This window comes from Symphalangus syndactylus, chromosome 18 (assembly GCF_028878055.3).
Source record: "Symphalangus syndactylus isolate Jambi chromosome 18, NHGRI_mSymSyn1-v2.1_pri, whole genome shotgun sequence".
In the NCBI taxonomy this organism is placed as follows: domain Eukaryota; kingdom Metazoa; phylum Chordata; class Mammalia; order Primates; family Hylobatidae; genus Symphalangus; species Symphalangus syndactylus.
In genome coordinates, this window is record NC_072440.2 from 110613130 (window position 1) to 110627742 (window position 14613).

The following is a 14613-nucleotide window of genomic DNA, read 5'->3' on the forward strand; positions in this document are numbered from 1 at the left end:
TCTCTGTGCAGAGGACGTGCTAGGAGGCCCAGAACCTCAGCATGGTCCACCCTACAGAGGGCGGGCAGCCCCTACTCTGTGCAGGGCCACCTAGGGCTGCTTGTGTGTACTGGCTTCACCTCCCACCAGCTGTGGCAGGAATACTCATGCCATGGAAACCCATGAATGGGGCAGATCAGCTCCTCCCTGCACAGCTGGTGGGTAAACACTGACCTGCCCACCACTGGCCCTGTCCCATCTCCCATCAGGGCTGGGGGTGTTACAGAGGTCACTGGGGTCCCTTTAGAAGGGAGACTGGTGGCAGGTGGAGGGTGCCCTGGTGCCAGAAATGGACAGACGTCTGGCTGGAACCAGGCTTCGTGGAAAGTTTGGGGCATAGTGTGAGGAGGCAGGATGGTGAGGACAGCGGGCCAGCCCGGGCACCTCACTTGCCATGGCCATTGGGAGAGGGCGCATCAGTGTCCCTGAGCTGGTCAGGTTTGGAAAGGGCAGACCAGGGAAGAGCAAAGCCCTGTCCCTCCCTTCCCCCCTCTATCTAGTCCCATCCTGCTTCGTGACAATGCCCACCCCCAGACACAGTCCGAGGGGATCCAGGTGTGAGGTGGGAGGATGTGCCCAGCTGGTGGTCTTGGCCCCTCAGGGTGAGAGGACCGTGGGCATGGATGGAAGGGTGGGACGGGAGCCTCAGGGAGACTTGTTATGGGGGCTCCCATTAACTCGTACCTGTCTGCAACTATGAAATCCTCAGAGAACCACAAAACCCATGCCCACAGGGCAAGCACAGCAGGCAAGGCAGGGGCCTCGGGGCAAAGCCTGACTCATGGCCGCGGCTGACACCTGTCCCGGAGCTGACAGGCTGTGCTCACCTGAAGGCCATCCCAGAGCTGACAGGGTGTGCTCTGTCTCTCTTCTCCAGGACGGGCAGGTCACCTGCTTCGTGGAAGCTTGCCCTCCTGCCACCTGTGCTGTCCCTGTGAACATCCCAGGGGCCTGCTGTCCAGTCTGCTTACAGAAGAGGGCGGAGGAAAAGCCCTAGGCACCTGGGAGGCTCCTTGGAGTTTGTCTGCTATGCCATCGTGAGATCAGGTGGCCGATGGCAGGGAGCTGCAGGCTGCAGACCAGGAAACACCCAGAACTCGTGACATTTCATGACAACGTCCAGCTGGTGCTGTTACAGAAGGCAGTGCAGGAGACTTCCAACCGGAGCATCTGTGGAGGAGGAGGCGGAGCAGGTGCCCGAAAGGAAGCAGGCAGGAGTCCTAGCTTCACGTTAGACTTCTCAGGTTTTTATTTAACTCTTTTAAAATGAAAAATTGGTGCTACTATTAAATTGCACAGTTGAATCATTTAGGCGCCTAAATTGATTTTGCCTCCCAACACCATTTCTTTTTAAATAAAGCAGGATACCTCTGTATGTCAGCCTTGCCTTGTTCGGATGCCAGGAGCCAGCAGACCTGTCACCCACAGATGGGGCGAGTCTCGGAGCTGCCAGAGGGGCTCACCGAAATCGGGGTTCCATCACAAGCTATGTTTAAAAAGAAAATTGGTGTTTGGCAAATGGAACAGAACCTTTGATGAGAGCGTTCACAGGGACACTGTCTGGGGGTGCAGTGCAAGCCCCCGGCCTCTTCCCTGGGAACCTCTGAACTCCTCCTTCCTCTGGACTCTCTGTAACATTTCACCACACGTCAGCATCTAATCCCAAGACAAACATTCCCGCTGCTCGAAGCAGCTGTATAGCCTGTGACTCTCCATGTGTCAGCTCCTTCCACACTTGATTAGAACATTCATAAGCCACATTTAGAAACAGGTTTGCTTTCAGCTGTCACTTGCATACATACTGCCTAGTTGTGAACCAAATGTGAAAATCCTCCTTCATCCCATTGTGTATCTGATACCTGCCGAGGGCCAAGCGTGTGCGTTGACAACGCCGCTCCCAGCCGGCCCCGGTTGCGTCCACGTCCTGAACAAGAGCCGCCTCCGGATGGCTCTTCCCAAGGGAGGAGGAGCTCAAGTGTTGGCAACTGTCTAACTTCAGGTTGTGTGAGTGCGTTAAAAAAAAAAAAAAAAAAGAATCCCTATACCTCATTTGTATTTTTAAAATGCATGATGTTTTATGAAATTTTGTCCATTTTTTAGGTATTAGATGTGACAGAGAAACCATTTCCACTATGCAGAGTTCTTTTAGAAGTCAGTGAAAATCAACTCTCATACCTCATGGTCTCTCTTTAATTGACCAAAAGCTTCCATTGTTCTCCAAAGCAAAGCGATCTGTGTTCTGAGCAACCTTTCCCCGAACACACAGCTTCAGTGCAGCACGCTGACCTGAGTACCCACCGTGTGCCAGGCACAGTGCTGGGCACACGAGGCACCAAGGTCCGGGCCACCTGCCCGCAGCAAGGCCCAGCTGAGGTGGTGGAGGAGGAAGCCGCTGACGTCACGGGCCGTTTCAGTTCAGGGTGGCAGGTGTCCAGCACTGGGGTATGGCGTCAAGGCTTCCATGGGGTGGGGGAGGCCAGCTTCCTTCTGACAGGATGGGCGCATACAGTGCCTGGTGTGATTTGTGCACGACCCGTGTTCCAGGTGCACATCCTCCCAAAGAGACGCCCAGACCCTTCCAGCACGAGCCGGCCAAGTTGCTGTGGCGGAGGCAGCATTTCAGCTGTGAGGAAGGTCATTGGATTCATGTGTTTTATCTGTAAAAATGGTTGTCTTGACTTCTTAGCCTCATATTGGTAAATGATTGATAAAAATTGGTTGGTGTTTCATGACATGTGGACTTCTTTTGAAATAGCAAGTCAAATGTAGTGACCAAATTGTGGAAGAGATTTCTGTAAAATAGGAAATGTGTAAGTTCGTCTAAAAGCTGATGGTTATGTAAGTTGCTCAGGCACTCAGATGACAGCAGATGCTGGGTTCTGGGAGTGTTCTGTGCCTCTTACGTGCCCTGGCGGCCTCTGCGGTCTCAGTGCTGAGGCGGCACACCTGTGGCACACCTGCGTAACGTGCGGTCTGGGCCAGTCACAAGGAATTGTGTTGTCTAAGCCAAAGGGGGAAGCTGACTGTGATTTACCAAAAAAAATTCTGTAATTCAAGCCAAAATGTCTGCGGAATCACCAGTTTGATACTCTCTGTAATCAGAACAGCGGGCAGTGCCTGGGTGAACGTGTCTAGCAGCCACTGTGTGGGGTCGCTGTGACAGGAGTGGAATGTACATATTTATTTACTTTTCTAACTGCTCCGACAGCCAAATGCCTTTTTTATGACCATTGTATCCAGTTCATTACCAAAGAAATGTTTGCACTTTGTAATGATGCCTTTCAGTTCGAATAAATGGGTCACATTTTCAAATGGAGAATGGCTTTATTTTTTTTACCTGAAACCAGTACATGAGGCTAAAACTTTTCCAGGTGAGATGAAAAGCCTGAGAAGGGAAGGAGGTAGGTCCAGGAAGAAGCCCCAGAACTGTCCTAGTCACTAATCATTTTGTGACTAAATGTGAAAAAATTACTAAAAATAAGGTATTAGATAAAGATATGAGATAAAGTTGACTTCCTTTTCCGAAGCAGCCGGGATGCTTTAACCCGACTGAATTGTGGCAGGTGGGAGTGAGCTCTTGGGAAAAACCTGTGGCAAATAAATGCCCTTGTCTCCTGGAATTTTTGAGCTGTGGAGAAGGACATTCCTTTGTCAGAGAGGAATGTACAAGCAACTCACACACCGAGGTGTCTGTGATGGGCAGATGCTTCTCCAGAAGCAAGAGCGCAGGTCAGGAGGGCACAGTGCACGGAAGACAGACACTCCCTTTCCAGGCCTGAGCCATGTGTGGCTCTGGGGCCAGAAGTCGGGATGACATGTGACAGTTGCTGAGCCCCTCAGGCTGTGGTTGGGTGGGAGAGAGGATGCTGCTTTAAAGGAAACTGGAATGGATCTGAGGGCATCTTTATAGGGCCTGGAAAAAATACTACTCGTCTATGTATGGAGAAAAATGAAATATTAACGAAAATTAAATATTATGTTGTTAAAATTGCCAAATCATTTCAAAATTAGAACGGGAAATTGAGCTGCTTTCATGGAATGTTTATGAACTTGGGATGAACACTCCTCAATCAACAAAAGGCAGATTAGGTGCTTTTCTGTCACGACGGAATGAGTGCCATATACCAATTTTAATTTAAATCAAATGCCTAATGCAAAACTAGCAAAAGTTAACCATATGTGTCTTGTTTTAATAATATGTAGAATGCATTGAAACATTCCTATTGCTTTTTGTTATTAACACTTAATATCTGTTTCTGGTGTGCAAAATTGTATGTCAAATGACATAAATTCAGGCATACCTGGGAGATATTGTGGCTTCAGTTCCAGCCCACCGCAATCAGTGACTATCTCAATAAAGCAAGTCATACATTTTTTTGGTTTCCCGGTGCATATAAAAGCTGTGTTCACATTATACTATGGTCTATTACATGCACAAAAGCATTATGTCTAAAAAATGTACCTTAATTTAAAAATACTTTATTGCTAAAAATAGTGAACGATCATCTGAGCCTTCAGTGAGCTGTAATCTCTTTGCTGGTGGAGGGTCTTGGTGTTAATGGCTGCTGACTGATTAGGGTGCTGGGTGTTGAAAGTTGGGGTGGCTGCGTCAGTTTCGGAAAGTAAGACAAAATGAAGCTTAGCGCATTGGTTTAGTCTTACTTTCATGAAAGATTTATTTGTAGCAAGGGATGTTGTCTGATAGCATCTTACCCACAGAATTACTTATTTCAACATTGGAGTCCTCTCAAACCCTGCTGCTGCTTTATCACATAAACTTACGGAATATTCTAAATCCTATGTTGTCATTTCAACAGTGTTCACAGTATCTTCACCAGGAGTAGAGTTCATCTCAAGAAACCACTTGCTTTGCGCATCCTCAAGAAGCAACTCCTCATCCATTCAAGGAGGCTGAGGCAGGAGAATGGCGTGAACCCGGGAGGCAGAGCTTGCAGTGAGCGGAGATCCTGCCACTGCACTCCAGCCTGGGCGACAGAGTGAGACTCCATCTCAAAAAAAAAAAAAAAAAAGATTGATCATGAGATTGCAGCAATTCAGTCCCACCTTTAGACTCCACTTCTAATTCTCTTGCTATTTCCACCACATCTGCAGTTACTGCCTCCACTAAAGTCTTGAACCCCTCAGAGTCATCCATGAGGGCAGGAATCAACTTTTTTTAACAGACACTCTTGTTAGTGTGTATATTTTGACCTGCTCCCATGGATCATAAATATTTTAATAGCATCTAGAGTGGTGAATTCTTTCCAGAAGGTTTTCAGTTTACTTTGCCCCAATCCATTAGAAGAATCACTATCTATGGCAGCTACAGCCTAATGAAATGATTTCTTACTTGAAAGTCAAAATTATAACTTGATCCATGGGCTGCAGAATGGATGTTGTGTCAACATTCATCTCTTTGTACATCCCCATCAGAGCTCTTGCGTGACCAAGTGCATTGTCAATGAGCAATAATATTTTGAAGATAATTGATTTTTTCTGAGCAGTAGTTCTCAAGAGTGGGCTTAAAATATTCAGTAAGTCATGGTATAAACATATGTGCTGTCATCCAGGCTTTGTTGTTCCATTTATAAAGCACGGGCAGAATTGATTTAGCATAATTCTTAAAGGTCTGAAGATTCTCAGAAGTAAATGAACATTGACTTTAACTTAAGGTCACCAACTGTGCCAGCCCATGACAGGAGAGTCACCTTGTCCTCTGAAGCTTTGAAGCCAGGCATTGACTTCTCCTCTCCAGCTATGAAAGTCCGGAATGCATCTTCTTCCAATAGAAGGCTGTTTTGTCCACATGGAAAATCTGTTGTTTCGTGTAGTCATCTTCATCAGTGATCTCAGAGCTTCTGGAGAACTTGCTGCAGCTTCTCCATCAGCACTTGCTGCTTCTCCTTGCACTTTTATGCTGTGGAGACGGCTTCTTTCCTTAAACCTCAGAACCAACCTCTGCTACCTTCAGAATCTATTTCTGCAGCTTCCTCACCACTCTCAGCTTTCACAGAATTGAATGGAATTAGGGCCTTACTCTGCGTTAGGTTTTGGCTTAAGGGAATGTTGTGTCTGACTTACCTTGTATCCAGACCATTCAAACTTTCTCCATATCAGCCATAAGGCTGTCTCACTTATTATTGTGTGTCATCATTAGTGTGTTCACTGGGGTAGCACTTTTAATTCCCTTCAAGAACTTTTTCTTGGCATTCACGAGTTGGTTGTTTGGCACAAGAGACCTGGCTTTTGGCCATTTCCAGCTTTCGACATGCCTTCCTCACTAAGCTAATCATGTTTAGCTTTTGATTTCAAGTGGGAGACATGTGACTCTTCCTTTCACTTGAACACTTAGGTCATTGTAGGAATATTAATTGGTCTAATTTCAATATTATTGTGTCTCAAGGAATTGGGAGGTCTGAAGAGAGGGAGAATAACCCACTCGGGGCCCAAAGCAATTAATAGTAACATCAAAGATCATTGATCACAGATCACCATAACAGATATCATGGAAAAGTTTGAAATATTGCAAGAATTACGAAAATGTGCCAGAGACACAAAGTAAGCACATTACTACATTGGATTTGCTCTACACAGGGTTGCCACAAACCTTGAATTTGTTAAAAAAAAAAAAAAAAAAAAAAAATGCAATTTGGGAGGCCGAGGCGGGTGGATCACCAGAGGTCAGGAGTACGAGACCAGCCTGGCCAGCATGATGAAACCTTGTCTCTACTAAAAATACTAAAAAATTACCCAGGCGTGGTGGCGGGTGCCTGTAGTCCCAGCTACTCCGGAGGATGAGGCAGGAGAATCGCTTGAACCCGGGGAGGCGGAGGTTGCAGTGAGCTGAGATTGCACCACTGCACTCCAGCCTGGGCAACAAGAGCGAGACTCTGACTCAAAAGAAAAGAAAAAAGAAGAAAAAATGCAGTATCTGTGAAGTGCAATAAATCAAAGCATCAGATGAGTTGTGCCTGTGGTTTTTTGTTTGTCAAAGGATTCACCAAAAGATTCTTACATATGTTTAGTGAACTTCCCAAATGTTTTCTGACAAAGTTTCAGGAAGGCATCTGATTGGCACCCACTGAGTTTTATGCAACAGTTTTTCTGGTGAAACCAACTTATCACTGCCCACAATTCTAGTCATGACACTCTAGAATCTCGGAGATGGAATAGATGAGTGAGCAAAGTGTATTTGCAAAAGAGTCGTCTATTCCTAAGCTATCACATGCTTTAAGTTTATCCAAGTCCCCACCATGTGACCAGTTGGGATCCTCGGCTTGAACAGATTTAAGATTATCCTGTAATTACAGATGAGGAAAAGTGGTCCTAGAGGGCTGGCCACATTGCACCAGGCCACCAAACAATATGAGAGCTCATCCAACGTCAGCCCAGCCCCATGCACTGTTGCACACAGCTGTGAGCATTGCACCTGCCCGATACCCCAGCCTGCCCGTATCCACCCCGGTTTGCACACCACTGTGAGGAAGCATGCCCTGTCATGGCTTCTTAGCTCAGTCCTGCTGATGGGTTGCCATTCCCAAGTGGTCCTTAACAAGTCCTAGTGGCTATAACAAGGGCACCAAACAGCCACTACAGTTTTGGTTTTCATGTATTAAGTGTTAAGCCTTTGTGCTTAAAATCTTCACATTTTAGGTTTACTTTCATTTATATTTACAATAACAAATATGCTCACATCCCAAACCTGGGGATATTGACAGTCAGCATGTTTGAATCTGGAAGATTCCTGAAACTCCAGAAATGACTGTTTTTATGTTTGTGTGATTTGTTAAAAGTAACTCGGTCTGTGTTCACCATCACAGTATCTGGGTTTTCTTTGTTCCAACTGTGGGGACTCCAGAGGGTGGAAGCCAAGGCTGAAAGCCTAACATCTCCATTGTCGTTCCCGTTATGTCGTGAACGTGTCCCTAACTTAACAAAGTGATCCTTTTTCCATCGTAACTCTGAATGTCACCCTTATGGTCTGGTACAATACCGCCAAGAAACCACAGTTATCAGGAATCGCTTTGCAGTTACTGGTTTGGTGCTGTGGAGGACGGAAGGAGACACTGTGTACCCCTTTATCAGTTGCAATGACTGTTCAGATATGGACGGTAAATTGGTGTGGCTTTTCCATTACCATGGTTTGGGGAAGAGAAGGAATAGAAATCTTCAGATTTTCATTATTATTTTTTTTTCTGACCTTGAGCATAATCTTAAGTTATAGGGAAAATTTTATCTTCAATATGTTTTATCAAAAAAGTACCTCCTTAATGATTATTAACCCACAATTAAAAGCTGTAAGTGGACCATCCTGGCTAACATGGTGAAATACCATCTCTGCTAAATATACAAAAAAATTAGCTGGGCGTGGTGGTGGGCACCTGTAGTCCCAGCTACTTGGGAGGCTGAGGCAGGAGAATGGCATGAACCCAGGAGGCAGAGCTTGCAGTGAGCTGAGATCGTGCCACTGCACTCCAGCCTGGGTGACAGAGCGAGACTCCGTCTCAAAAAAAAAAAAAAAAAAAAAAAAAAAAGCCCTAAGTTAAGTAACTCTATGATGTTATCATCACATGCTTTTAGAATTGTCTGCATCCTTCCCAGCATGCAAACTTCTTTTCTTGTTGTTTTGTCCTCAAGAGGCAAACTCATCAGGACGTAGGAACGGAGCCTGGCTGGGTGACTAGTATGCACCTGTTTATAGAGGAAGTTCCTGGAAAACATTCATGTTTGTATTATTTAAAAATTACTGCACCAGAAATTAACTCAGAGAATGACCACTGGTCATCATTTCTTATGATTCAGGGTGTGTAGGGGAAGGGAGCAGGATGTTTGACGCTGTGTTGTGGCCGCTCACGGCCTCTCTCTAACTCCTCGGTGCCACTCCTCGGTGCCCTGCCTCCCATGCCCTGCCGTCAGGAACTGCTGGACCCAAGACTCGAACCCACTGCCTCTGACCTTGAGTCGGGTACTCTCTTCATTTTACCAAATGTAGAGAAATGACGTCTACCTTGAATTAAAACTTTTGATTTGTTCCATGCTAGCCCTGAAACACGGATAGAATTGCAGAGTTCATTGGAAGCTTCGCATCCGAAAGACAAAATCATGTAACTTTAGGAACCTGAGTGCTTGAAATAAAATGACTGCAATTTATTAGCTCTGTGGTCTTTACTAACTCATGTGACCTTTCCAAATCTTTCTTTTTCTTTGTAAACCAGAGAGAATTACACCGTCCACCTTGTGAGTCTGCTGTACAGATAACCTGAGATGTTCCTATCAAAGTGCTTCGCTCAGGCACAGGAGCTGAATTCTCCTTTCCTGGTCGTTTGAGCACAGCCTTGCGCCTAGAGCCCTCAGGCTGAGAGACCCTCCCCCACATCCCGTAGTTACTTTTAGAAAAACACAGAGACTCACTCATGCTTTCGGGCAGCAGGGAAAAGAGAAGATTCTGGACCTCTTCCCTGACTTCCTACACTGCCTGAAGGTACAGGCAACGAAGTTATGATGAGAAGCAGCCGCATCAGACCCAGAACATCTGGCAATTAGAGGTCAGTGGCTAATAGCTCAAGCCTTGCAGAGGCCAAGAATGTGGTTATAAAAGACGGTGCACCTGGGCCCAGCGGGAGCCTTCCAGAAACGGCCGCACAGCTCTCCCCAGCACCCCTCCTTCCCGAGTGACTGAGTTCCCCCAGGCCCTGCGCACAGGCCTCCCCAGCACCCCTCCTTCCTGAGTGGCTGAGTTCCCCCAGGCGTTCCAAACACACCTTTCCTGTCTTTGTGTTTGCTCAGCCTGTCTTCTCCTCCCCTCATCCTTGTTCCTTGAAATATCTCCGTAGCTCCCCATTGCTCACAGCCGGATCCACGGTGACTAATCTCCGGGAAGGCGTCCAGCGTGAGCCGTGAGGCCTGCGCCTGGGCCGGACTTTACCGTTCACCAGGAGTCTCTGCCCACCGCCCCCAGCGCAGTTCTCTTCCCTGCTAGACGTCAAGTCCTGGGGGACAAGCGCAGCCCAGGTGAGCTTTGCTCCACCATCCTTACCTTAACTCTACATCATGGCGGATTCTGTCCCCGTCCTACTTCGGTAGTGGCTCCATGACTTTTTTTTTTCTTTTTTTTTTTTTGAGACGGAGTCTCACTCTGTCACCCAGGCTGGAGTGCAGTGGTGGCGCGATCTCTGCTCACTGCAAGCTCCACCTCCCAGGTTCAAGCGATTTCCTGCCTCAGCCTCCTGAGTAGCTGGGATTACAGGCGCCCACTACCACACCCGGCTAATTTTTGTATTTTTAGTAAAGACGGGGTTTCACCATTTGGACCAGGCTGGTCTCGAACTCCTGACCTCAGATGATCTGCCTGCCTCAGCCCCCCAAAGTGCTGGGATTACAGGCGTGAGCCACCACGCCCAGCTCCGTGACTTTTTAAAGTGAAAATCTGTAGCCTGATGGTCACAGAGTCTGTACTTTTTGCAAATAATGCACCTGAAGCCGTGAGATTTGGGTGAGCTCCATTCCTGTTAATTGCTGTTTGAGCCCAGACAAATTATGTAACTCATTCAAGACTCAATTTTCAGCTATAAAATTGTCTACCTAATAAGAATTTTTTGGCCAGGTGCAGTACCTCATGCCTGTAATCCCAGCACTTTGGGAGGCCGAGGCTGGAGGATTGCCCGAGCTTAGGCGTATAAGACCAGCCTGGGTAATAAGGTGAAACCCCATCTCTACCAAAAATACAAAAAAAAAAAAAAAAAATTTAACTAGGCGTGGTAGCTTGTGCCTGTAGCCCCAGCTACTCTGGAGGCTGAGATGGGAGAATCGCTTGAACCCACAAGGAGGAGGTTGTGACAGAGGTAGACTCCGCCTCAAAAAAAAGAGAAAACGGTATCTTTTATTTGAACAAAATAAATGTCAGTAAAAAGAAAAAAAATAATAAAAAGGATACAGCCGTCTGAGCTGCCAGGGGTGGCGGTGGCTTGTTGAGTAGAGTCGCCGTGTCCTGCACCCAGATCCTAGCAGGGTCAACCCCTTCCCTGCCAAGAAAGAGCAGATCCCCCCCTCTCAGGGGTCTGAGGGCCACAGCTCTGTCATCTGTGAAGATAACTGGGGAAAACGGCTCTTCTGGATGCTCCAGAATTGTTTGTCTTATGGACCCTGTGGATAAATGCCTCCCTGGTCTCGTGTGTGGAGGTAGCTAGAGCTTTGCCTGGGGCATCGTCATGCTGTCAGCATGAGTGGGCACTAGAGGAACCTCAGCTCGGTGGCAGAGACTGTAAGCAAGTCCAGGTTGGCAACGATCATTCATCTTGCCATCTCTTCCTTCACTTGTTCATTCAGCTACCTGGAGCCCGGCCCTATGCTCCTAGCTCTGTGACCAAGGTAGACATAAAATAGGCAGAGACTCCATGCAGGTTAGATACAGACTGGCTGGAGACTGTGTATGGTCAATACAGACCAAATATAGGCTAAATATAGACTATGTATAGACTACATATGGACTATAGACTAGATGGAAACTGGGTATAGCTCTACAGGTTTGCAGCCTATATAGCTTAGATATAGACCAGGTGTAGATTGGATATTGATTAGATACATACAGATTAGATGTAGACTGCACGTGTTAATAGATGAAATATAGAGAGGACACTGACTTGATGAAGACTGGATATAGATGGAAATAGACTAGATATGGCCTAGATATAGACTAGATGTAGAGTACATATTGACTAGATACATCAGACTAGACGGACTGAATCTACATGAGATACTGACTAGATATAGACTAGAAACAGCCTAGATGTAGACTAGTTATAGACTAGATGTAGAGTGGATATTGACTAGGTACTTATAAACTAGATGTAGACTGGATATAGATGAGATATTGACCGGATATAGACTGCGTATAGACTAGGCAGCCTAGACGTGGACTAGGTAGAGACCGTGCTGGGTTCTACTCCATTAAGGAGCATGGAGAAAGAGAAGATGGACAAGTGACGTGTTGGGCTGTGTGATGAATGTGGCGAGGAGAGCACGGGACCACCCAGGAGCACACAACAGGGGCTTCTTGCTCCTCATGGAAGTGAAGAAAACCTCTTGGCAGTGAGGAGCCCTGGAACAGGGCTGGGGCAGCCATTGGAGGGGACAGTGACATCCTGTCTTAGGTGGAAGGGCCTCAGGGCTCTAGGGGAGTCTTCACAGCTAAGCAGGGTCCAGTAGCCTCAAAGAAGGTGACCATTTTTTTCTGAGTGGCCTGGGGAAGCCCCTGGCAGGGCTGAAGAGGGGGTGCATCTGAATGGAGCACTCAACAGGCAGCCTTTGTCACATCAAGGTTGGGGATGGATTCCCCAGAGCTGCAGGGGAAGAGGGCACCCTCCTTTCCACTCCCTGATGTGGAGGAGGGGTCCAAGAGGAGTTCCGGGGCAAGCAGTGTGTCCTGTGAGCATAAAGGTGTCAGGTGAAAGCCAGCAGGAGACAGGAGAGAAGGGGACTCTGTAGGCAAGGGGGAACTGTGGGTCAGCTACAGGGGACTTGGTTTCAAGGCCACTGGGTAGGAACGGCAGCAGCTCCACTAGCCCAGACATCACTGTGATGAATCCCCCTCCTCCAGACCCATGACCTCCACTGACCGGAAAACTCTTACCATAAATATACAAACATACTATGGCTGCCACGTGGACGCAGCCCCCAAAGCTGCATGACATGCAACCTGCCCAGTTGCAAGCCATCACATGGGGGCCTAAACTTTGTGTATTAGCCTTGCTTTTGTGCATTTGGCATCATCCACACCCACGCAACCCCTGGTTAGGGCGTGCCTTGCTGGTACACTGGGGCTTCCACCGCCTCCCTCCCTGGCTTACTATGTCCTGAGACCCCAGAGCAGCCTCATTCACTGACATGAGATGCCTGAAGTAGTGCCAGCATTAGATTGTTCCTCTGAGGGGGACGACACAGTCAGCCATTGCATTGTTCCTCTGAGAGAGATGACACAGTCAGCCATTGCATTGTTCCTCTGAGAGAGACACAGTCAGCCATTGCATTGTTCCTCTGAGGGAGACACAGTCAGCCATTGCATTGTTCCTCTGAGGGAGACACAGTCAGCCATTGCATTGTTCCTCTGAGGGAGATGACACAGTCAGCCATTGCATTGTTCCTCTGAGAGAGACACAGTCAGCCATTGCATTGTTCCTCGGAGAGAGACACAGTCAGCCATTGCGTTATTCCTCTGAGAGAGACACAGTCAGCCATTGCATTGTTCCTCTGAGGGAGACACAGTCAGCCATTGCGTTGTTCCTCTGAGGGAGACACAGTCAGCCATTGCGTTGTTCCTCTGAGGGAGACACAGTCAGCCATTGCGTTGTTCCTCTGAGGGAGACACAGTCAGCCATTGCGTTGTTCCTCTGAGGGAGACACAGTCAGCCATTGCGTTGTTCCTCTGAGGGAGACACAGTCAGCCATTGCGTTGTTCCTCTGAGAGAGACACAGTCAGCCATTGCGTTGTTCCTCTGAGAGAGATGACACAGTCAGCCATTGCATTTTTCCTCTGAGGGAGACACAGTCAGCCATTGCATTGTTCCTCTGAGAGAGACACAGTCAGCCATTGCGTTGTTCCTCTGAGAGAGACACAGTCAGCCATTGCGTTGTTCCTCTGAGAGAGACACAGTCAGCCATTGCATTGTTCCTCAGAGGGAGACACAGTCAGCCATTGCATTGTTCCTCTGAGAGAGATGACACAGTCAGCCATTGCGTTGTTCCTCTGAGAGAGACACAGTCAGCCGTTGCATTGTTCCTCTGAGAGAGACACAGTCAGCCATTGCGTTGTTCCTCTGAGAGAGACACAGTCAGCCATTGCGTTGTTCCTCTGAGGGAGACACGGTCAGCCATTGCATTGTTCCTCTGAGAGAGATGACACAGTTAGCCATTGCGTTGTTCCTCTGAGGGAGATGATACAGTCATTTGGTCAAAGCCATTGCATGTGTTTGTTTTCTTAGGGCACTTTCTGGAGAGAAGATTTTGATGGGGAAAGATAAGAGAGCATTTGGATGTCTACGCACTGTCAACAGAAATGAGGCTTCAGGCCAAGGCTTCTAAAATGCAGGATTCCCAAAGTGGCAGTCACATAAGACGGATCCCTCCATCGCCTTCTAGAGTATTGAGAGGATCATCATGCCTGGGACTGGCTCACAGCACTGATCTTTTTCTTGTTAGCAGAGACTCCAGGAAGCAGATGAGCAGACCTATGGGCCTGCTGTGTGCACCACGGCCCACACTGCCGCCTGCCTGGGATCCTGCATCACCCGAGTCTTCCTGTGGACCACCCAGGGTGGTGCACATGCAGTCATCATTGTGCAAAGGAAGCTTTAGTTCTATAATGAAAGCCCCTTTAATAAGTGATGCTCCTTGAAGACTGGGTCAGCGTCTCATTCACCTCTTTATCCCCAGACTTAGCACAATTACAGCCCCAAATCGGCAATGGACCTTTGACCAAATGACATGTCACTGCTTCAGGGAGCTTCACTGATCAGGACAGAAATGAGTGACTGGAGGAAGGTGACCAGGATGTCTGTAACCCCCACAAAGGGTGAGATG

General features: G+C 47.6%; 1 protein-coding gene across 3 annotated transcripts in view; it reads left to right on the forward strand.

Moving 5' to 3' along the window:
- The window catches only part of PXDN (peroxidasin), a 107838-nt gene extending 104480 nt beyond the window's left edge, over nt 1-3358 (forward strand). For all 3 annotated transcript variants that reach the window (XM_055253174.2, XM_055253173.2, XM_063622863.1), the window contains one exon: nt 917-3358. In XM_055253174.2, the coding sequence (XP_055109149.1) occupies nt 917-1036 (120 nt within the window). In that variant the 3' untranslated portion in view covers nt 1037-3358. The remainder of the gene's footprint in view (nt 1-916) is intronic.
- The last annotated feature ends 11255 nt before the right edge of the window (nt 3359-14613 follow it).